The sequence below is a fragment of the Nipponia nippon genome, unplaced genomic scaffold (genome assembly GCF_047370975.1).
Source record: "Nipponia nippon isolate SJK-2023a ecotype South Korea unplaced genomic scaffold, ASM4737097v1 scaffold_5, whole genome shotgun sequence".
Classification (NCBI taxonomy): Eukaryota; Metazoa; Chordata; class Aves; order Pelecaniformes; family Threskiornithidae; genus Nipponia; species Nipponia nippon.
In genome coordinates, this window is record NW_028262369.1 from 44,308,030 (window position 1) to 44,332,850 (window position 24,821).

Sequence of the window (24,821 nt, forward strand, 5' to 3'; positions counted from 1 at the left end):
CAGTGAGCAGTTTGCTGCCACAGAGTATAAGTTCGAAGTAGCCACACAGTTGCTTTAATTTAGACTGGTTGATATTGACTCCAGGTGACTATTGTTCCAACAAGGATTTCTGAGCTATCAGCAGTTTAGACAAGCCCATTCTCTAGCTGCACTTCTTTGCCTGGTGCACCAGGACCAGGAAGACCAGCCTCTCCCGAGTTCTTCTGGGCTCTCTGACAGAGCTGCACCTTACATCCTTCTCCCTCTGAACTTACACATCAACAGCCATCATTATGTTCAGCAGTGTAAGTGTACATGGGCTACTACTTTTAGGGATCATTACTATATAGAGAAAGATTTCCAAAGACATCAAATTCTCCTTTCAAGATTCAGCCTAACTTCACAGTGGGCTGATGCATGGGATTCAAATTCCTCCTCTCTTCCCCATCACTACAAGGGATACAGTCCAGTCCTAAATATAAATATGTAGTTTTAAGCATGTACTACCATCACTTAGACAATAAACCGCAAATATAAAAAAATATCCTATTAGCAGGTATGGAAACAATTTAAATCTCTCACTGTCACAGCCTTCTGTAATTTCACAAACCAAAGTAGCTCTCACTAAGAGCAACAGCTACCTAGAAAATCGTACATTGTTAAAAACCTAATCAATGCTTACCATTAAATTTTTAAATTTTCTATTTTCTGCAATGTGGAAAAAGCCATCTCTTGTTAAAATCTTGATGTGTTTCACTTCATTATTGTACCTGTGGGCAATGAATAACTTATAAATATAAATGTGTTTTTAATCAGACACAATCAATAATTACCTGAGGGCATGCCCCAATACTACCACATGAATAAATTCTTAAGACAAAATGTATATCTGTGCCAAAACAAAGTTGACGTCTAATTAACCAAATATATTTATTAAAGTACAGCTGAAGAGGTAATCTGTATTCAGAAAAGAAGTCACAACTGTTCATTTTAATTGGGAATTCCCATATATTTCTTACTTGCATCCACAGAATTTATGAACCCACATTTTACTGAAATGTCCGAGATGCAAAGGGCTTTGACAAGTTCTCACTGAAGTCAGTGAAACATTCACTTCAGAGAAGCAGATCACATTACACTCCGAACACTTGCTTACTCTTACCCAATATACTAGACCATCATTTTTGTAGACCCATTTGCTACACCAGCATTATAAAACCATTGCTACCTTCCTATTCTAAGTCCTAGGTACTTTTGTCAGCAACTTCAGTTTTCCTATATTGACTCTCTGAAAGGCTGTGTATGATTATATAAATTGAAAAATTTATATAAAAATCTATATAAAAGGAAAAAAATTTTCCTTAATTATTTCAAATATTACCTAAACATAAATGAGAACAAGGAAACTTTCTGTAGGAGATCTTATTCCACTTACTTAATGCTAATTGCATATTCTCCTGACTCTTTGGTCCTGTGCCGCACCAGGTAAGTGCTATTTACTCTGTTAATAAGTTCACTCTCTGCTTGCAATCTTTCCATTGCTCCTGCAAACCTGTAACAGAGAACAATAAAAATTGCCTATGATTTTTGCAAAGCTACAAAAAAGGTCTATCAAATATGCAATGCAGAGTCCCAATATTCTGCATATGATGGGGACCTAAAAATACATCAGTTGCAACTGAATACCACTTCCAGATCTTTGAATGAAGAATAAAGCATGAAAAAACTCCAGGGGGGGGAATTCTTAATTAGAATAGTACTTGTGCACATGTTGAATACAATGCCTGTTAAGGAAAGTACTCAAGCCTGAGGATTAGCTGAATGACTACTGGCTTGAATAGCTCATAAAACCAAATGTTTTTTGCAACATGTTGCAAGTGAAACAATAAAACAATAGTCCAGAACCTTTGAACCTCCCCGAGTTCTAGTGGGATTTATCTCAACAGAGCAGAGAATCAGCCACGGATAGTATATTAGGTCAAAAAAGGACCTATACAAAAATTTGGTATTTATACAAACACGCTATTTTATTTGGTTTCATAATTATTCATAACCTCTGAAGGCTAAAGTCTGCATCCACAAGCAAAGAAAAAAATTCAGCCTAATATGTCCAAATTTGAAAGAGCTGATGGTAAGAGTCGAAAGCTAAGACAAATAAGTCACCAATTCTGCGACCTGACTGCATAAGCAGATTTGTGCCCCTGCTCTGCCTTGCTGGTTTGGGTGGGACTTCACGAGAGGCTGTCAGCAGACATTTATTTGCAAAACTAGAGGTTAAACTGTTAAGTGAATAAAGTGGCCTAGCTTCCAGGGAAATGATGCTTATTTTACCACTTTAGAAAGTAGTCTAAAGATAGTCCACATCACAGATGACTACTATGCAAAATTTCATACTAATATATTACTACCGATTAGAAGGGAGCTTTAAGTAAAAAAACAGTTATTTTATGAAACACACCAGGGAACATACACTTTGAAGTTTATCACAAAATACATGACTTTTTACAGCAAGTTTCAGCCTAAGGTAATTTTTCAGTAAAGTATTACAAATCCTTAGAAGATAAAGACTGACCCCAATGATATCCTTTCTTCTAACAAAATTATAAATACAGCAAATGTTAGAATTTCGTTTAAAATACTAATTTTAAATATTAAACACTCTATTTGGCTTCCTATGAAAAATCAGTATTTGTTTAGCTCTGATTCCTATTTCACTTTTGGCAAACTAGAGGAAATCAGAACTCACATCTAAATGACAAAGCATAAAACCAGTGAAAGAACACAAGTGATGCTTATTCTGTTCTCTCAGAATCACCATGTCTTTTCTAGAAGTGAGCTAAATTCCAGTAAATAGTTCACACACTACCTAAGCCCCAGACCAGCAGTGGTTGTAGTTTTGATACATTGTCCTTTTATATCTCTACCGTCTTTTTTTTTTTTTTTTAAAAAGGAAACACAGAATTATTCACAAGACAAGATGTCTTTAACATCATTCCTTCTCTTTATTCACTTATCGTGTAAGATCTACTTGCACGCTTCATATTATACTCCTCTCTTATTATTCTATTTCAGACCTCTGGGACTAAGGCTGCACAGCTACAGACTTGTAAACAAAATGTCAAAATCATTAAGCACTTTATTACATCAGAAATGCTTTTAGGCAATGCATGGTGTTGCTTTCCCAAACCATTACGCAATGCCTTCTTCAGAAGCCTAGAAAGGTTAAACCAATATAAGTTAAATTGTAACAAACACAGCTGTTTTTCTATGACTGCTTCTTTCAAAGAGATTCTTGTAAGACTAGACAGGGACTCACCACAGTTGTGAAGAGTAGTCTACTGGTTTAGGAACCTAGGACATGAAACAATACAAGAGAATGAGGATCAAGATTTTTTTTCTAATCAACACAAATTAGATAGCATTGATCTAATTGTCAATATCCAGATGAAACAAGTTAAAAGAAACAGTCTAATTAGTCTGCAAGTCTGTTTTCTTCTGAAGGAAGTTATAATAAAGGACAAATATTCCATACCATTCTGAAAGTAGTACAGAATATTTTAACTCTTTGTTGCTGTGACAGATTTTTTTACTTAATTAAACTGTTAGAAGTTTTTCTGAAAGTGCCTACATTCAAATTTCATACATGAAATAGCCCAATGCTACATATCGTTGAAAAGTATCATTAAAATGTACAACAAATTTACAGTAACATCTACAAAATCCACTTCATGCATGGCCTTAGAAAGACTGTCTACTAGGAAGTATAGTATATAATCTGAGAGAGATGAGGATAATGCATAGATTGTATCCTATGACATCATTCATACCTTTGTATTTGACTTGGTTAACTCTTGTACTGGATTTTAATAAGCATGGAATATGATTCTCAAATTAAATTTAAAAAATTAACCAAACTACAATCAGTTTGCAAAATGGATGTTATATGTATACATAAACATATGCATAGATAACGTTTATACATGCACAAGATGCACAGTATAGCTGTCCTCATGAAAATCAGCATTTCATCTTGACCATCTCCAACTTGTGTATGATACTTTGGTATTACCCCACTCTTCTAAAACAACGTGTGAAACTTGCAAAGTGTTGAAAAACTGATTTTAGTGGAAGCTTAGCATACATCTTGCAGACTTATAACCTAATGCCATAGATTCTTAGATAAGCAAATTATTTCTTTTTTTTCTTCCAGTAAAACCAAAGAATGTTTTATTATTTTCTGGAAAATAATAGGGACAAAATTACAGCAACATTCTCATATTTTTTTATTTATGATATACAGAATGTCTTCAACACAGACTTCCAAACACAGATCAACTCAGGAAGATACTATTATACAGGCCTACAAACTTATATTAATCAAAATTGAAATCAATTACAACTCCCACTAACTTGAACTCAGGTATCAACTGAGATCTCTATCAAGTCTCTAGACCTGACCTTGAAATAAACTCCAGTGGTGGGACAATAAGAAGCCCCCAGAAAACAAAACAGAAAAAGGAAAAAAAAAAAAAAAAAAAAAAAAAAAAACAAAACACCACCACACAAACACAAAACCCCCACCTCCCTGAATATTTAATCACAGTATTTTGCAGTTAAAGTTGCAATAGTCAAGTAATGCAAATTTTTTGTTAACCTGTCCAAAATGCTGTGGTATATTCTGGCAGTATTGCTGAGGTAGTAACAGGCAGGTTTTGAATGGAAAAAAGCAGAATAGGAAGATATGAAGTGATTTTTTGAACCAAGATATCATGAACTAGATGACAGCAGACAGTATGAGTTGAGGGAATGTACAGAGGAATATGATATTTACAACCACTTGTGTTGGTAACATATTATCTTGCAGCCTCCTCAAAAAAGCACAGTTACTGGAATGCAAAATTACTAAATTATTGAAACAAGTAAGAATTGCTACAATTTCACCATTTTAAGGCTCTCATCTTCATGCTAAGAAGCCTCGATGCTAGAGTTATATAATGCATTTACTCCAAACGCTTCACTTAAAAAACTGGCTAAGTATTTTCTTAGATAACTTCAGAACATTTTTTTATTGAGTAAGTTTTCAAAAAACTTAGATTAGGAATTAAATTAGTATCTCTCCTAACGTTTCTTTCCCCACAGAAGTAAACAAAACTGCTCAGGTTTTTGTGACAGGACAGGGTTTTGGCTAACTTTAAAACTACTTATGATGTAACTTCTGTCCCTGCACTGTTCAGATTCATTTCCATGAACCAAAAGTTGCAGAGTTTACAAAGCTCTGCCTACTGCCTTTGACACAATGGTCACTCAAACTAAATACATAACCACTTACTTTAATGCCTCTCAATCCAAGATTTTTATGATAAAATTCCAAATTTTACAGTACAGCCCAAAACTTACTTTTTTCCTAAATAACAAAGCAGACAGTAGTGCAGAACACATTAATAGTTCTCTGTGATAAAACCAGGGTCACATGCTCAGCTTGCACAACAGTAAATCTATCCAAGTGTTAAAACAGTCACTAAGTTAGTCTAGTTCTTGGGAGAGAACAAGGAAACATGCATTACTCCCAAATCGTGTAGACAAAGGGTTCTCAAATGGTAGCATTTGTAGTGCTGGTGGTACACAAAGTCCTTTGAAGTGTAGGGGGCATAACACAGCCAGGTACTACCACTGGCCGCAGCAGTGGCACTTCACAGCCCTACAGCTACTGATGGTGTTACACGGGTACCTTTGCTTCTAATGGTGAGATTGGAAAAAAGTTAACAGATCATGAATATGCTGACAAAGAATTCCTACAAGAAATGTTTTATTCAAGTGACCAAATGAAACATTTCAAGGCCAACCAGGCACTTACAGAGTCTTTACATGCTGTGAGATATTTTAATAATACATTTCATCTACAGAAGAATTGCACTTTTAATGATTTGCATTATCCCCCACAGGACTAATTAAATAACATGCATTCTATTAGCAGCAGGAGAATAAAGAATAGTTAAAAAAAATAAACATTCTTAATTTGTCAAGTAGGCCTACTCTGTTGGAAAGGACATAAAAATTCAAAGATGGCTTAAGTCCATTCTTCAGAGCAGTTAAACAGTAGATGAGTAGTCCTTTTCATTAATTTTGAATGGACAAAGATAGATATAGATATAGATAGATATATATATATATACACACTTAACAAGTGTTGTTCATCATCATGAAATACAGTAAAATCAAATGTTATTCCAGAAGCTCTTGGCTTATACTGTGCTATGTATTCAATGCCTCTATAGAAACGAGAAAACTGGAAGCTAGGAAGAACCAGATATTACTCATATGGTGCAGAAAATGTCTGCTGACATATACTACTTATTGCGAAGAGGAAAAAATTGTTTATAGGTAGATCTGTGAAATGTCTGGAATATAGATATTCTGGAGCTCAGCAGTTTTTCATTCAATATTCATTCCTAAAGTCTTTTGATGTATGTATTTTATGCAGTTTCTGGGCATTTTTATATCAGCTGGTTGTAAAGACTGTTAGACTTAATAATAACAGTAAAAGTTATAGCATGTTTAAAACCTGATTGATGTTTTAGTATCTTTAACTGCATCGTTTATCATAATAAGATGTTTATATTTCATCCTTCCAAGTTAACAGTGGTAAAATATCAATTTATCTTTTTGTTCTGATCATGACACCGGTTGGTAACATTTCATGAATAATATTTATTCATTCTGTAAAACTGTATTATTTTCAATACTCCTCTAAATAGTATATTTCTAAATTTAGCAGAAAGCTTTATGACTAGAAAGTAATTTTCACAACACCCCAGTAGAGTTTTTCCTAACTTTGGATATCCCACTTCCTCTGCTTTAAAGTACAGTGGTCGTTCCTAAAATGTTGCTACAGTTGCTGTCAATGATACTATACAACGATTGACTGGGTGGCTCCAAGAACCTAACACCAATAGGTAGCAGGTACTGCCTGTGTCCAGGAGAGCTGGCACCATGGCATGGGAAATCCACAACTTCTACAACAAGCAAGGAATGGAGGGAAGAAAGCTAAGTTCACATAACATTTTCATTTTTATTCCAGATCTGTTCTCTCACCCAATCTAGCACACATTAAGAAGAGTGCGGCCAGCAGGTCGAGGGAGGTTATCCTCCCTCTCTACTCTGCCCTGGTGAGGCCACATCTGGAGTACTGTGTCCAGTTCTGGGCTCCCCAGTTCAAGAAAGACAAGAAACTACAGGAGATTCCTACGGAGGGCTAAAAAGATGATTAGGAGACTGGAGCATGTCTCTTATGAAGAAAGGCTGAGAGAGCTGGGTCTGTTTAGCCTGGAGAAGAGGAGACTGAGAGGGGATCTTCTCAATGCTTACAAATATCTTAAGGGCGGGTGTCAGGAGGATGGGGCCAGGCTCTCTTCAGTGGTGCCCAGTGACAGGATAAGGGGCAACGGGGACAAACTGAAACACAGGACACTCCATCTGAATATGAGGAAGAAGGTCTTTACTTTGAGGGTGACGGAGCACTGGAACAGGCTGCCCAGAGAGGCTGTAGAGTCTCCTTCTCTGAAGATATTCAAAACCCGCCTGGATATGATCCTGTGCGCCCTGCTCTAGGTGAACGTTCTTTAGCAGGGGGACTGGACTAGATGCTCTCCAGAGGTCCCTTCCAACCCCAACCATTCTGTGATACCTTGTACCTACAAATATTTTGCACATAAAAAAAAATTCTGAAAATATAGGGTACTAAAGATGTCTCAAGATATCCTAATGTATTTATATTCTTTAGGATCACATGCATATTTGTTTTAGAAACTAAGGCACAGTATAAGCCTCAAAGGCATATTAAAATGCAGCCACTAACAGCTGATTCCACCTACTTATACACGATTTAAGTAGCATATCTTGATCGCTGTAACGAAAGCAATTCTATTAATGAGTCAAACTGCTATGAATCAAGTTAAAAGAAGTTCAAGCTGTCTTAAAGCAAAGTAAAGAATATGATTCACCACTGGTTTTACGGGTTTACATCAATTAATCTCAACAAAGGGACATAGAGTAATCTGATGCACAGTGTTATAGAGGGCAGAGAATGAAGGAAGCAAGGATACAATGTATTAATGCATCATCATGTCTGCATACAAATTGAGTACATATTATAAAATAATTTTTCTTATTGTTATCCTGAACTTTTCTAGATTGAGAACATCCTTGTGTAAAATAAAGGCAGGTAAGAACCTACAGAGAGCAGAAAATTTATTGAGCAGTCTGAATTCAAAGTTTTATATTAGTTTTACTCTTACTCATTTTTAAACTCGCTATGTATGGTGTAATCCCTCTTTCTAACCCAAAGTGACTGGGGAATAGATTAGAACCACAGCATTCCCACCTTACTGCTAGGGAAGGAAGAAAGTGCACTTTCACATAAAATATGTTTGTTCTATACTCTGGAAACTCTTTAGACAGTTCAATTTATTAATATTCCCAAAAGTTAAATCTGCTTCTCAAACATGTTTTCTTGACACGTCCTACTTACATCTGATAACCAAAAGTATTAGAATGCTGCATTTTAAGCAATATTGAACATACCGCGAAAACACAAAGGAACTAGAAACAATATGATTTTTGTAAGGTAAGATTAATAAAGCAATGGTATGAACTAGGCAGTTTTTCTGTAAGATGACAAAGAGCATTAAACAACTGTACTTACACATGGGCTAGGCTTTACTGCATCACTTGGGAAGAATCCAAGCTCTCCTGTTGTTAGATTTCTGCCCTAGAAAAAAAAAAAATCCATTTTTGAGACATAATGGGGATTAATATTAAATAATAATACATGCACAGGGATTTAGGACAATCAGAGTATATCGAAGAGTCTTTAAAACAAAATGTTGTTCTAATAAAGTGTTACTCAACAGTTGTGTGGGTTTTGCTGTGGTTTTGGGTTTTTTTTTTTGTTTTTTGTTTGTTGGGTTTTTTTTATTTATATAATTAATAATTATAGCTGATACACCTGAAAGCTCTGAGAGATGAGATGCAAGAAGGGGGCTCAGAGCCTGGATTGTGATTCCCAGTTCTGTCAACATCTGCCCGTGTCTGGTATCTTTATTAACGTTAATTCTCTCCTTTCAAGTTAGTTCCTCTTCAGCTCGCATCACCGTAGTGAGAGCTGCCACACTGCAACATGACAGATCCCCAAAATGACTACACCACCACGCAGCAGCAGTTGCAGCACCTGAGAAATCATGCTAACTCCAGTGGGAACTTACGGCTAATAATCCATCAGCCAATTCAGATACGAAGTTCTATAGTTGAGCGTTTCCATAAGTGATGCAAATCATTGGAAATCAGGTGGGCACAAGAATACTAACAGAACCAAATATTAACTCTCTGTCTATGACCTATTCACAACATGTTGTAGGTGCACTCACACAACTGGAAGGCCAGCTGCAGAAATGCATTCAGCATGGCCTAAACTGAGCCTTTTATACAACACAACTGCTGCCCCGAAGTTGCAGGACCACCAATTTACTCCGGGCTTCTAAGGGCCAAAAGTGACCTGATCGTCACAGAGCCACATCTCAGCAGCTCACAATTCACCACCAAGCCCTCCTGAAGAACGCATCCTCAGCCAGACAGAAGAGCAAAATAAAAACAACTTTCTAGTCCTAGTAAACATTTGGCTGTGACCATGCTGACCATATTTTTCAGATCAGAACAGAGCACATAGCTAAAATTTCTAAACCCAGATACATAAAATGAAGGCATCAAAACATGTATTTTTGGCAAACAAATGTTTTCATTTAACAGATTTTTAAAAGCACATAAATGCCTAACCTCCATGAAATTTAATGTACTGACTGTAAACATAATATACTATCAGCATTTGGCAATGAGAGTAAGAATGAGTACTTTACAAGCATTGTAATATTGAACATTACATTTATCTTTTATGGCATACCTGCAACATAAAAAAAAAATTAAAAGGGGAAAAAATGCTTCAGAAACAGACATGGAATTTCTCTGGGGTTTTAGTTCATTTTCTTTCTGTAACACCAAATGTGTAATTGTACCCTAGTACCACCATACAAAACAGAATTCAGTGATTTCAAACAGGGCAGAGCTGAATGTAAAAGCAAGAATTTACAAGGGTCTATGAAAAAATGAAAACATTCTTTGATTGTGATACTCTAAGCACAATAAATGAGTGCATCATTTTCCTAGGGAGATCATTATGCAATTTATCACACACAGATAGTGACGCCAGTAACTGCCATCTTTACCAACTATACAGAGAAGTGCAAAGGAGGCACAGGAGAGAGAAAAGCAGTTAAGCAGTATTTAAGCTATAATATGCTGAACAGCAATGATATTAAAAAAAGAATTGTGTGCAAACAAGTGACAATCTTATAGATCTAAACCAGTGTTCAGCAAAGCTTCCTTGCCCTCTTTCCCACTATCTGCTTGAATCCAGGTTACCCTTTGCATCCATATATTCTATTTACTCTTGAAACATGAATCCCTCTGAAGTACAGACTTAACTTACAAGCACAGCTCTGACACAGTCTCTGATCTAAGTGACGCTTATTTACAATACTAATCTTATCTGAATAGCCAGTGATATCACAGCCACTGAATAAAATATATTAATGAGAAAAAGCATTTGAAGGAGCACAACTGAACGTTAATTTTGTACATGCCCACACACCACTGCTATTCATGAGAAACATTTATATAAAGTGAAAGAATCTGAACAAAATGACACATCATGCAACGTATGTCCACAACAACTAGAAAAGAGCCAAGGATCAAAATTTGATGAGCTCAGGGACAGACCGCTGTGTTACCTTCTGAAAGTGCAAAAAGGGACATCATTTCAAATGTTCGATAGTGTTTCATAATGTTTATAGTGCTTTCTCCTGCAAGTCAGAAATACAGTCTGAATACTTACAAGATTATTTCCTACTGTTTTTCCAGAAATCTATTTGCACACCCCAAAAACTAGAATGAAAGCTAGCTTTGATGTGCAGACATTTAAATGATTCAAGCTGCACTGAATTATACCAAACTGAGCTGTTCTATGACCTCAAACAAAAATAAAAAAATAAAGCCACATTACAGCCACTGAAGAAACTGTAGCATATACAGAAAGACCAGTCCATGGGACAATATGATGTAGAGCCAACATTACATTACTTTGCTTGCATACTGCTAGCAGTACACAGCGATATGATGCGCAGCTTAAAAACCCAGCACAGAAGCAAAGATCATGAGACTAGCTGTGGTCTGTACTGGTTAAATCATTATCACAATGCAGACATTATAATGGATACACATTCAGAATAAGGAAACTGAACTGCAAGCCATAGGCCATATTGTAACATATATGTGCACTTTAAGTATTCTGTGGGTAACAAATCAATGGCACTTGCAGCAAAAACTGAATCATCTGGAGGACACTGAGCATTCACTGAAATGAAGTGGTGAGAAACTACATCAGTGCACAGACTTATACAGAATCAGAGTCATAGAATGGTTTAGGTCCTGCTGGCCACACTATTCCTCATACAAGCCCGGATGCCATTGGCCCTTCTTGGCCACCTGGGCACACTGCTGGCTCATGTTCAGGCGGCTGTCAACCAACACCCCCAGGTCCTTTTCCACCAGGCAGCTCTCCAGCCACTCCTCCCCAGGCCGGTACATGCCACATGATGGCACTCAGGATGATCTGCTCCATAACCTTCCCCGGCACCAAGGTCAGGCTGACAGGCCTGTAGTTCCCCAGATGCTCCTTCCAGCCCCTCTTGTAGATGGGTGTCACATTGCTAATATGAGAGGTACAGTATTAAGAAATACTCTCTGCCCAAGCAACAATCTTAGAATTTCCTTAGATGTCACCACTTGTTGGAAGATGCTGCTCTGTGCAGCCGTGGGACACAGGTGCGTCACTTCATTGGGCTAGGAGAGGCTACAAGTGAAGTATGTGTTCTATGGACAGTACACTAAGACCAAAGCGAAAGCAGCAGTAGAGAAGTCACATGGACAGACTCTCTCATCACACAAAATACCCCCAAGTACTGTGACGAGTACAAAACTTTGCCTTTGCATTTTGAGCAATACCATGAATGTAACAAGCACTGAGACAACCCAAGAAAGGTTTTGTCTTCCGAAGAGAAGCTTCACATGAGATAACTGCAGATGGCTTCGTCAGTTAAATAAAAGCAAATCCTTAAACAGAACAGGGGTTGATTTATTACACATTGCTGAAGGAAACAGCTCACTATAAAATGCTCTGTCAATAATGAGCTCATACGAGCAATTTCATAATGTCCTTAGGAGACTAGGTTATTTTGTTTACTTTAGAAATCCTAGCTAAATTCATCAAGGCTTGGTGTCATTCATACACAAAACCATGACCTGTTGTCAGATGATCATTTCAAAATTTAAGATATATCCATCAACTCATTAGCAACAGCAAAATTCTTATGCCACCATACTTCACTTCTACTAATTATTTCTTTCTTCTTTATGTTTCCTGCTTGCTAATTGCTTTTTGTTTGATGAGTAAGCATCTCCCTTGAACATTGCCCTATAATGGCTTATGGTCATTATAAAAGCAGAAGCAAAGGACTGGACAGACCTTTAAAATGTATATTATGTATATACTATTATGTTATATTTCTAAATTATTATATTATATATTAAAATAAGTATTACATGTATGTGTGTGTATGTGTGCGTACATATTCATATATACAAGGGCCAATAAAGCCCTTCAGTCTATTTCTTTCAACGACAGTCTCAGCAAGACTAGAGGCTGATTCACAACTCTCGTACCTGTTTTAAGGAGGAAGACTTTCTGAAGCCATTTGACATATTTGCTCTAAATTTCCAGACTATTGCTGGCTACTTAGCTATGCAAAGCTCATTAACTTCATTGGAAATGCACAGAACTAGAACTCCAGGATAGCTAAAATTTATAAATTATCATGTCCTTCACCCATTTTCATTTTGTGTACTGCAAAGTATGGTGAAGAGAGGAAGGAGACAGACAAAAAATTACAAACCAAATTACAAACAAAAAGGAAAAAAAGGCACTTTCAAAAGGCACTTTTACAGTGCTGCCCCCCCAAAGTTTCAATTTGATATCATATTTACAATATACTTAATGCCTTTTGGCTGTTTACAGCAGGACCACTAGCTACTGAAGCATTAGAAAGTACATCTGTAACAGCTGTTACTTGATATGGGTTTAATCTGCATCAAAGAAAAGCTGGTTTTGAAAAAGGAAAGAATCAGTCCAGGAAACATCTGTATTCTTTTGGCATACTTGAGAAACATGATTGCCTGAGGATGGCGGGTAATTGCAATGCAAACCTGTAAAACTAGAATTACATTATATCTTATGGTAGACAATGCGGCACCCCTGAAAGCCTACCCTCAGGTTAAGCAGGTACCAATTTACTCAAACCAAACTCAGAAGAGGAGAAAAATATTCACATCTATAATAAAAATCTCACTACTTCAAAGCTGCACTACTACAGCTGAAACAACTAGAAGTGCTCTGGTTAAGGAGTCTGAAATTTCCATTTAAAACACTAGGTTTTCTCCTCTCTCCCCTGTCCCAGCCCCTCTTCTTTTTCTTATTGCATTCTGCAAGTGATGTTAGCCGAGCACCAGCTAGGCAAGCAGCATGGCTCTTCTAGTCTTACACCTTGACTGAGCAAAGAAAAGTAGTTGTGCACTAGGGGATGCATGAATATCAGCATAAGACCATCCTTCTCTTTATATGCAGCCAGGTGTTTACTGAGGAGAGTAAAATAACTTGTGACAGTATCAACGCCCCTGTATTACACATCCTCTTTGAAGAAGGCTTAGGTTTTGAAGGCAGTGAAGAGGCAGAGAGCAAATTCACGGAATTCAGAAATGCTTATCCCAGCCATCTTATTGTCTCTGTGATTGCTCAGTTTGCCTCTCAGAACAGTATTTACTGTTTCATAAAGAAAAAACATACTTCTCCTGTTTTCCAGACTGCATAACAGGGAGATTCATATGTCCATCAAAACACATATGATCACATTTAAGCTACAGCTTAAGCATTGCTTAGTAACTTGTGGTGTTTATTTGATGTACTGTAAAGAATGAAAAAATTATACTTAAACCACACATACTTATCCATTACAAGCACTTGAATTTCTAAACTGAGCAACAGTCGACTTAAAAATCCATTCTAATATTAGTCTTACAGAATCATAGAATCATTAAGGTTGGAAAGGACCCTTAAGATCATTGAGTCCAACCATTAACCCAGCACTGCCAAGTCCACCACTAAACCATGTCCCTAAGCACCACAGCTACCCGTCTTTTAAATACCTCCAGGGATGGGGACTCAACCACTTCCCTGGGCAGCCTCTTCCAGGGCCTGACTACCCTTTCAGGGAAGAAGTCTTTCCTAATATCCAACCTAAACTTCCCCTGGCACAGCTTGAGGCCGTTCCCTCTCATCCTATCACTCGCTACTTGGGAGAAGAGACCAACCCTCACCTTGCTACAACCTCCTTGCAGGTAGCTGGAGAGAGCAATAAGGTCTCCCCTCAGCCTCCTCTTCTCCAGGCTAAACAACCCCAGCTCCCTCAGCCGCTCCTCGTAAGACTTGTGCTCTAGACCCTTCACCAACTTCGTTGCCCTCCTCTGGACATGCTCCAGCACCTCAATGTCCTTCTTGTAGTGAGGGGCCCAAAACTGAACACAGGACTCATGGTGCAGCCTCACCAGTGCCGAGTACAGGGGGACGATCACCTCCCTGGTCCTGCTGGCCACACTATTCCTCATACAAGCCCGGATGCCATTGGCCCTCTTGGCCACCTGGGCACACTGCTGGCTCATGTTCAGGCAGCTGTCAACCAACACCCCCAGGTCCTTTTCCGCCAGGCAGCTCTCCAGCCACTCCTCCCCAAGCCTGCAGCGTTGCATGGGGTTGTTGTGACCCAAGTGCAGGACCCAGCACTGAGCCTTGTTGAATCTCATGCAGTCGGCCCCGGCCCAATGATCCAGCCTGTCCAGGTCCCTCTGCAGGGCCTTCCTACCCTCCAGCAGATCGACACTTCCACCCAACTTGGTGTCGTCTGCAAACTTACTGAGGGTGCACTCAATGCCCTCATGCAGATCATCAATGAAGATATTGAACAGGACCGGCCCCAACACTGAGCCCTGGGGAACACCACTCATGAGCAGCCAGCTTCTCCAGGAGAATGCTGTGGGAGACAGTGTCAAAGGCCTTACTAATGTCCAAGTAGACAACACCCACAGCCTTCCCGTCATCCACTAAGCGGGTCACCTTGTCACAGAAGGAGACCAGGTTAGCAAAGCAGGACCTCCCTTTTGTAAACCTATGCTGGCTGAGCCTGAGCCCCGGTTGTCCCGCACGTGCCACATAATGGCACTCAAGATGATCTGTAATGAAGGTGACCTGTAAATTACTCTAAAATGCCTCTTGAATAAAACTTACAGATTTTAATACAAATTGTGTTTTGCAGGTTTTTTTCTTAATATGCATTTTAAAATGCAGATGTCATTACAATACTTATGAAAATCTGTATTAAGCAGTCGATGACAAGACAGCTTGTGAGAAAAAAAATTCCTCAATGATGCTAATGGAGACGACAATTTCCGTTAAGATTCAAATCTATCACTAAGGCTTCTGGGGGAAAAGCCTCCCAACACTTTCCAGTTTCTGCTAGTTAAACACAGTGAGATTCTAGCTAAATTCTTTAGCATGATACGTACAAATAACATCTAAGACAAATTCCAGTAGATTGAGTTGATGTATGTATATGAACATGGCAATAGAATCAGTCCCACAAGGTGCCAATAATTCTGGCTTGTACTAAGTGTATTAGTCAGATGATTACCTTCTAGCCAGTCCCAAAACAAGAGTGTGCTTAAATGCTTCTCTGGATCTGAACTGAAGACCTTGCAGAACCAAGCCCTACATATAAAACTATATGGGCCAAAATCTGCCAACCAACATTTGAAAAAATTTATTTTTAGTGATGTGAAGTATCTATGGTCTGCTAAATAACATAAATAATGACAAACACAGGAATGACAATTCAAGACAACGACAGATGCTTCCCAGTTGTTCTATTAATATCCTGAAAGTTCTTCTATTTTCATTTATCCAATAATATCAGTAGTATGTAGGATTCTAGTACAAACAATTAAGAAAACAATCAAGTAAAATGAGGCATGCTTTAATGCATGTATCTTTAAAGCGAACGCAAGACAGCATTTTGAACCTGTTTATATAGTTCTCAATTAAAAAGAAATTTCAGTAACAGTAGTACTGATGTGAATCACCTGATACTGACTTTTGCCATCAATAGAACATACTCTTGCCATGTACATAAAAAAACCTGTCCTTAACTGACTTGAGAAGTCATCAAGAAGTTTAGGTGTGGTTCTGTTTCAGTGAGCTATTTCTCTCCCCTATAAATCCAATATTCGTAATTGGGTTTTGCCAATATAGCTTTTAGTTCTGCTATGTTAAGAGAAGCAGTGACTGAAGATTCACAGGACTTTGTTGTTTACGTGCCAAATGCTCTCCTTAACTCCTATAATTTCACTAGAAGGATTGCTACCAATGCCATGTTCTTGCAGATTTATTCACTGGGAATTTTACTCTAGGGCTGCAAGAATGAAGCTTTACACAGTATAGGAACTACTGGCACTTTAAAAGTAAAAACAGTTGTATTAGACATTTATTTTGGGTAAAACACAAAGATAGTCTTCTGTTGTTCAAAAAGGAAAAAAAAAATACAAGAGCAATATATCAGTAAGAATTTAATATCTGGGACTAATAGAATATAGCCACTTGCTAAATGATACAATACCTGCCAAAATAAGCTATGTGCATCTCCTCTAATTAGTTCAATAGTGTCCCCAATCTGGATATGCAATGGTGGACCATCTTGTGTCGCTGGCTGTGGTATTCCGTTGTAGTTTCGAATGACTTGCATTTTTGGTAAACCTGAACAAACAAACAAACAAAAAACCAAACAAACAAAACATAAGTCAGCATATAGTTTTAGTTAATGACAATTTATAAAATCTGAAGACCACATACGCAATCAATCAACAAAGAGACACTATGTCTTTAACAGGTACCTGACTAAGGCACTAAGGCAATGCCTTAGTACTATACCACGTACAACCTAATAGAAAAGAACTACGTTGAAAAAACATCTTTGTACTCTCTTCTTCTTGGGGTAAAGTTGATTTCATGTCTATGGAGGCTCTTTCCTCTACATGTGGAGGAAAACTGGCTCTGCATAACGTTCAAATATCAAGGCTATCTTTGTAGCTCCAAGGCAAAACTGGTGATGAACTAATAGTAAAGACACCAAAATGGATAACCTCATCATCTTTAGATCAGTACTACCAAAAAGCCTACTGCTGATGTGAACATGTCCAAGAGAGTAAGGATGACAATCCTTCTAGGCTTCTCATAAGCCTTTTTTTTTTTTTTTTTTTTTTAAAGATTTTCAGGTTTTGACAATATTTTTGGATAGACATAGCAAAGCCTGGATCAATTTAAGGTTTCATTTTCAAGACAAGAACTCTAGCTGTGCACTAGTCCTTCCACATCAATACTGGCTGCATCTAGACAGCTGATCTATGATTTTTTTTTTTTTTTTAAGGGAGCAATCCACTTCTTGAGACACAAAATATTTTCCCCAAAGATTAGTCTCTCTGCCTGTACAAAGAACTAAATCACTGTTTGTAACTACAGTTCAAGAACCCTCCAGAAGCACATATCAAATGGGGGGCAGAAGACAGGATTTCAGCCAGAAGATAAAACTGTGGGTACTGTAACTCCATGTTCTTATAAGTATAATGGTATTTAAAAAAAAAAAAAAAAAACACGTAAAACCTTAAAGCATTATGGACAGCTAGTGTATTACACTGAAAGAGCGTGCTGTGATATTATAAGAAAACTTGAAATCAAGTGAAGTACCACCCACTCCATAACAAACATAGTAAAGACTTAAAAGCTTTTAGAAAAGCATTTTTTCCCCACTCTTTGTACTCCAAAAGAAACCATCATTTTAACAGAACAGACCTATTTTTAATTACTCTACCTCTATCTTTAAATAAAACTTTATATAATTTCCCTGTTTTTCACTGCACATGGGATGTTAAAATTGCTACAATTAAGTGGGCATATCCATTTATAATCTTAACCATAAAGTTTTTGGTTAAGTAAGATTTTGTAAGAATGTATATTAATAAATACAAATAAGAGCGAAAGCATGTAAAGTTAAGGTAGCTGGGCTGCCATGTTTAACCAGTTTCTTGCTGAAGAGTCGTGATTAACTTCATTCTACCAACAAAGGATCAGCAGGCCTACAAAAGACCTATTTCTGTTGTAAGATCGCTACTGTAATTTAGGTGGCAATAAATACAAATATTCATGATCTCCTCTAAATTGTATGAAACATGAAAGAGAGCACCTTGAATAATTACTACTCTCTATATTTAAGAATAAATACTAATCCAAAGTGCTGATGAAACATTAAGCAAAGTAATAACAGCTCTTACGTTACTCAACCCAATGTCACCATAACTTTTACTATTTCTTCAAGTTATCTGGCATACTTAAAATGAGCACCTAATTATTAGTAATTCCACTTAGGTAAATACTAGACTTTGCTTTATTTCTCAACTGAAGGCTGTCATGCTTTCAAATACTGATTCAGCATCAACAAATATTGCATCTATCACATGGCAAATAGAAACAATGCTGCACAGAAGTATCTACTCAAAGCTTACAACTTTGTCCTAACGCAAGGAAACTCCCTCATCACAATATAAATGATAGCTCTACACATGTAATAAACAAACTAAGCATGCACTCAGAGACATAATTGGAAATCGAAACAAATGCACAAAAAATATTCACATTACGAAACCTTCTATCAGGTGATTTAGTTAATCACATTTTTAGTGCGCAGATACAATATACTTAAAACATCACCTTTGTCTTGATCTCATCAGAAGATAATCAAGAAATACTCTCATGCACTTTTCAGTGCAAATCCTGGGCTTTTTTAAAGATACTATACCTCTGAAATTATTAATCATAAACACGTATAAAATGACTTCTTATTTCTATTTCACTGGTAATTATGATTATTGGCATCTCTGAAAACCAGGCCAAGGCAACGTGCGAAAAAAATCATGCTGTGTCAACAAGCAGAATTATTCAAAAGGCAACACAGAATTAATAATGTTAAAACATATCATGCCTAGAATACTTTTGTATAATTCAATATGCTTAATTCTGTAAAATCCTACAGCAATTTTGATTACAAAATTCCCTTGGCAGATACAATGTTGGAAGATTTCATCTAACACCTCTTGACATCAATAGAAATAATCCTATTCATTTAAATAGGCTTCCGGGTTACGGTCTTAGTCTTAACAAAGTTCATTATCTTGCTTCAGATCCCTTTTTAAAACTTCTTTGCCATAATGCCTACAGAAACTGTGACAACTACAGCATTGATGTGCTACAGCTGCTCTCTACTATGGTGACCAACAAATCTTATTCTTCTACTGTAATTTTACTACCTATTTTTATCCAATTGTTGTCTTTGGTCTGCTGAGGAGTTCTTTGTGCTCAGCATTGTCTTTGCTATGAATACACACTGCCTAGCACAATGTATATGCACTATCACCAGACCTACATAAACCAGCATCTGGAATAAAAGGGATACATGGAGAGGATTCCCATACATTGTAATAATACAGAACATTGTGATTTCATTAATTACTGTATTACTTTCATTCACCCACTTGAGTAATGATACTGTGTGCTAGCTTCAAGGCCACTGATCAAAGATGCGTGTATAAACAAGGGAAGTTATCTTCTGCTGCTAATTATTTAGGCACACATTAGATTTGACTCAGATTCTGAAAAGTACTTTGTACCTCAACGTACAACAACTGAAGGTAAATTCACCCTCCAACAACAGGAGCGTCTGAGTCACAGAGAACATATTCATTTCAATATCAGCAATACCAGACACGCGTAGACAGCCTGTACTGATGACAGATGTAAAAGCAATGAATGTGCAAATAATGTGTTTTACTCATTGTATAAAAATATCATCAAAAGGACCCGTCCCTGTTACATGATTTTAAAAATTTTTTTTAAATCGTTTTTTCCAGGAACATAAGACTAAATGGAATCTTTGGATTTATCAGAAACAAGCACATACTATTCTGGAATAGCTATTTTTCCATGGATAAATGTTCCTCTCACAGAACTTCCCTTATATCACCATTAAGCATAGAAGAAATAAACGGGGTACAGAAAAGTTAATAAACTGAGGTAAAGAGTCAAAGAGCTCCAAACAGAATACTCAACTTTCTTTTCACCATGTAATTACAGATTTGATAATAGTAGCTCAGAAACAGTTTAGCAGATTAACATTGAGATGGTGTACAATTAATTGGGCAGAATCTGGTCAGCCCTTCACCTCCTAACCTATACAAAGTACACTGGGGTGTGATGGATCAAGTCCCATCCATCGTTATCACAGGAAACAAGCTCATACAATCTTTCAGCTGTTTAGCAAGCTTATCCTAAAACTAATTTGTTTGGTCCTACTGTTCATTTTGGAACTTTATTCTCCGAGCATTTAGAATCTTCTGCTTTCCAGTGTAAATTAGTTCATGGCCAACTTATATCCATCTAGAGGCAGCAGTCTGAATAGTTCTTTTCCTTGTCTGCATTTATTTTCATAATGTAGTTATACAGAGCAATCATACCCCTTTTAACCTTCATTTTGCTAGGCTAAACGAGACGAGTTCTTTTAGGCTTCTCTCATAACATTTCAATTCCTCTGAGGCAGTATACCAACTGCTTTACTGAAGTTCAGACAAACAAGATCTAGAATATTTTCCTTCTGTATCTTGAAATTTCATTCTTAATTGGCACATGGATTCATCACAAATATACTCATTAAGAACCCTGAGTACTTGCTGTAATATAATAATGCGGGCAAGACAAAACAGTATGTTACAGAAACCTGAAATGGTTTAAGTGTAATTATGGATTATTTGTGATAGAAACAGTATAGAAACATTATCCATTAATGACTAAAATGTGAGATATGATAAGCATTAGAGACTGCCATTTCAATGTACATAGCCGCAGTACTTAGAGTATCTGACAACTGCAGAAAATTTCTGGAAACATATCTGGCGCAAAAATGTTATTCATGAATACATTTAAAAGCACATAAAATTCCAACACAAAGGATAAGGTCAGTATTTCAGCCATGCATTATTATAATTAATGGCAAAAATCCCATTGGCTTTCATGAGGTTAGATTTCCACGTGACTGAAAGCTTTTGTCAGGAAACTTCCTAATTTAAAGATGCAAAACCAGCCTGGCAGTTTCCAACCTTGAAATCAAAAAGCAAACTGACCCAGTTATTCCACCAATAAATAGCTGAAATTTGCTTCACTTGAAAATCAGGAAAACCCCCAGATTCCTAGGAAAGTCTTTATAGCCAAGCTCTGGGCCACAGACCTAACACAAATTGATGATCTAAATCGTAGCTTATGAGAAAAGCAGAAAGCATGCTAGAGTCAGGGTTTACAAAGTAAACATTACGGAAAAATAAAACCTTTCATAAACCATACCACACATTTGAGTATTTAATCTCATAGTTATGAGTCAAGGAAGAAGGTTACATTTTAGAATTAACATAGTACATAATAAGTTAGAATACCCATTATATATGAAATTATGAGAACATATAAACTACTTGTATTCCTTACAGCAGCTCTGCATTTATGAGCAGCACTGAGCGATCCTCAGAGTTTCATGCAGAGATTCAAAAATGTTATTTTTCGCTAACAACATGCATAATGCATGCCCTATGATGACCTCTATCTGTCAAAATTGATTCCAGCATCTGTTATTTCCAAACAACGCAGAACATGGTTTTTGCTTTGGGCAGGGATCATTTTAACATATAGAATAATGACATAGATGACAGGAGACCAGGGTTCAAAGGTGAATTTGCAGATATACTACTATATACTGTTAGCACAAAGACGTAAACCAGCTTTGTCTGTATTTAACATCCATTCCTATTTAATAGGAGTCTTGAAGAAAGACTTTCTTTTTCTCTAGGGAAAATAGCCTAGTCACCAAATATTTATAACCTGATCCAAAAACCACTAATGTAGTGGAAGAAAGCCTCCTGACTTCATGAGGCTTTGAATCTGAAACAGAATGTTAGACTACCTGACAAGACCACATCTTAATGTTTCCAGGATCTCAACACAATGGCATTTGCCTATAGGAAATGACATGAAGTCTCACTAATTCTGTCCTTTCTTTCACCAAAAGAACATTTGGGGTGTCTGTTTGGACACTGAACTTGCTTTAAACCTTTTTGGTTTATATTTTTGTAGCTACAAAAATAGGGAATGCAGCTCTGCTGAGGAACAGACTGATACTTAACGATTGATGAGCCTTCCATAGCAAAGACCAGAAATACTCCATCTCAAATCTCAGAGTAGGTGCATCTCCAGCCATCTTCACCCTCCAACCAGGAAATGCAGGCAAAGTAACCCACAGCAGTATCTCATTGTCTCATTGGATTAAATGTCTGAACAGTGACCCACAGTGTCGTGAATCATTTTAACAGCACAAACTAAAGGCACACAGGCAAAGGAGACCTTGTATTCACACAAAAGTGAAGAAATCCAACATTAGTATTTACACCACGGTAAGGTGAAGTTAGATTGTGAAGGTTTCAGATCAAGGAGCACAACTGCAGATGATAAAGTAACAATGAGTCGTGATAAAAAAACGAAAGAGGAAAACAGATGGGTTGATAAGGACAGCAGTGTGAAGAGCAGGTGGACAGTTATACCCACAATCTGAGCATCCATGAGACAGAAAACCAGCAGCGTTGCCACCTTTTTTGGCAACATCTTGGTCCAATACTAATATTATTAAAAGCTAGTTAAAGGGAAGGTCTATTCTCAGCATGGACTACATGAAAACAAAGTCCTTTGGCATTCTCTGTATGTTGTCCAAATCAGCTCTGCTAGTTTCAGTGTTTAAAATTCCTGTTCCTAATGATTTTGTTGCAGAATTAACAGTAAATTGGATTCTCCTCTCTTGCACTTATCAAGACAGCTGCTTCTTAATTCCTAGTCAGTGTCATCTATCTCCACAACCAGTGGAAGTCAATAGCTTTTTACAGTTTCTGCCAAAGGCAAAACTTGTCTAGAAGGACTTCTCAGCTGGTGAGGAGACATGAGAAAAAAAACACCACTACATAATCATTTACAAAAAACCACTTACATTCAGTTTCTCGGGCTGTCTATTAATGACGCAAAAGAAAATAGGTTTGTTTTGGTTTTTTTTAGGCCAAATACGACATAAATTACAGAACTCACGTACATGGAACATGCCAGCACAGTCTTTTAAGTGCACTCTTCGGAGTGGCAATGATTTAAATAATTACTATTGGACAAAATTAATACAATGAATAAGTTGTGAATACAATGAATAGACACACCTCAAAGAAGATATTTTAATTGAACTTTTAATTCTCCCAGTCTTAAGTCATTATTGTTGTATGTCATCATAATTAAAAGTTCTAATTTTAGATATTGCTTATAAGCCTTACATTCAGGCAAGATGCCTGAAATGCTGACAGTGTCTAAGAATCAGCATTGAATATTTCACTTGTTTGTCTTCTCTTTAGCTGTTTTGAGTACTGCTCAATAAAGTCTCAATATTTTTCATATTTTTCATAACCACAATGCCTGAGTTTGCTGCTTGACTCAATTTTAAGTCAAAAAAGTTCAGAAGGCTGATTATTAAAACATTTAACAGTTACCATGAGCCTTACTCAACTAACTGTTTAAGCTGCTTACAAAGGTGTGTAAGTAGAGCAGCACTGGCAGGGCCTTCTTCCATGAACAGAGAACTCACAAGCACCGGGGGGGGGGGCAGGGAGGCACAGGCAAAAATCTTCACTATCTCATAATTCAGATGACAAATTTGTAATGCACTGTTCCTACCACTGTACCTCCTTAAAAACCTTCTTGAAGCAGCATTCGGGGTTCCCTCCAGTCCTTTACTACCTGTCAAATCTTCTATCATTATTCAAAGACTCATTTTTTCCACCATTTCTCTTTAATGCTGCATATATAAGCTGTATTCTTGGCAGAGATCTCTGCAAAAATGGTCAACCATCAACTAAAATGAAGATGTGTAGGAGGAAAAAATCTGTCTGCTAACAGTCTGATCAACAACTTGTTATCAGAAACAGAAAAACACCACAACTCAGGAAGTCCTTTTGCTTCTTCGGGTTTTGTAGATCTGATCATTAGCAAAAAACCTCCTGATAAGTAGCTGTGTCTCAATTTTCCAGATAAGATCCACACAAAACTTGGAACTACATTGCAGATCATAGCAGGAGTTCGTTACAAGGAAAATAAACAAGTCTAGCTATGTTATTCAATTTACATAGTTGCATTTTTGAAATTGTGCGACTTCTGAAATATTTCTACACAGTTTGTTTTTTTTTTTTACATTAGTTTGTTTTGCTTAAAGAGTGATGCATAGCCAAGTGGACATCTCCCCCTGCTCTGAACATCAGTATTTGACTTTGCTCAAAAAACATTTGAGCTAAGATATTTGAGGATAACTCTCTCTTTATGCTTAGTGACAATAACAGCAGCATTAGTATAATTAGCAGCATGGGAACATGGACACTCACTGAGGTCAACAGTCTCCTCTCAGTAGCAG

The 24,821-nt window shown here is 37.1% G+C and overlaps 1 protein-coding gene across 5 annotated transcripts in view; it reads right to left on the reverse strand.

The window, feature by feature from the left end:
- The window catches only part of VAV3 (vav guanine nucleotide exchange factor 3), a 179,692-nt gene that overhangs the window by 19,574 nt on the left and 135,297 nt on the right, over positions 1-24,821 (reverse strand). For all 5 annotated transcript variants that reach the window (XM_087732765.1, XM_087732762.1, XM_087732764.1 and 2 more), the window contains 5 exons: positions 16,863-16,999; positions 8,681-8,746; positions 3,296-3,330; positions 1,415-1,531; positions 662-749 (listed from right to left, as the gene is read on the reverse strand). In XM_087732765.1, coding sequence (XP_087588891.1) covers positions 662-749; positions 1,415-1,531; positions 3,296-3,330; positions 8,681-8,746; positions 16,863-16,999 — 443 coding nt within the window. The remainder of the gene's footprint in view (positions 1-661; positions 750-1,414; positions 1,532-3,295; positions 3,331-8,680; positions 8,747-16,862; positions 17,000-24,821) is intronic.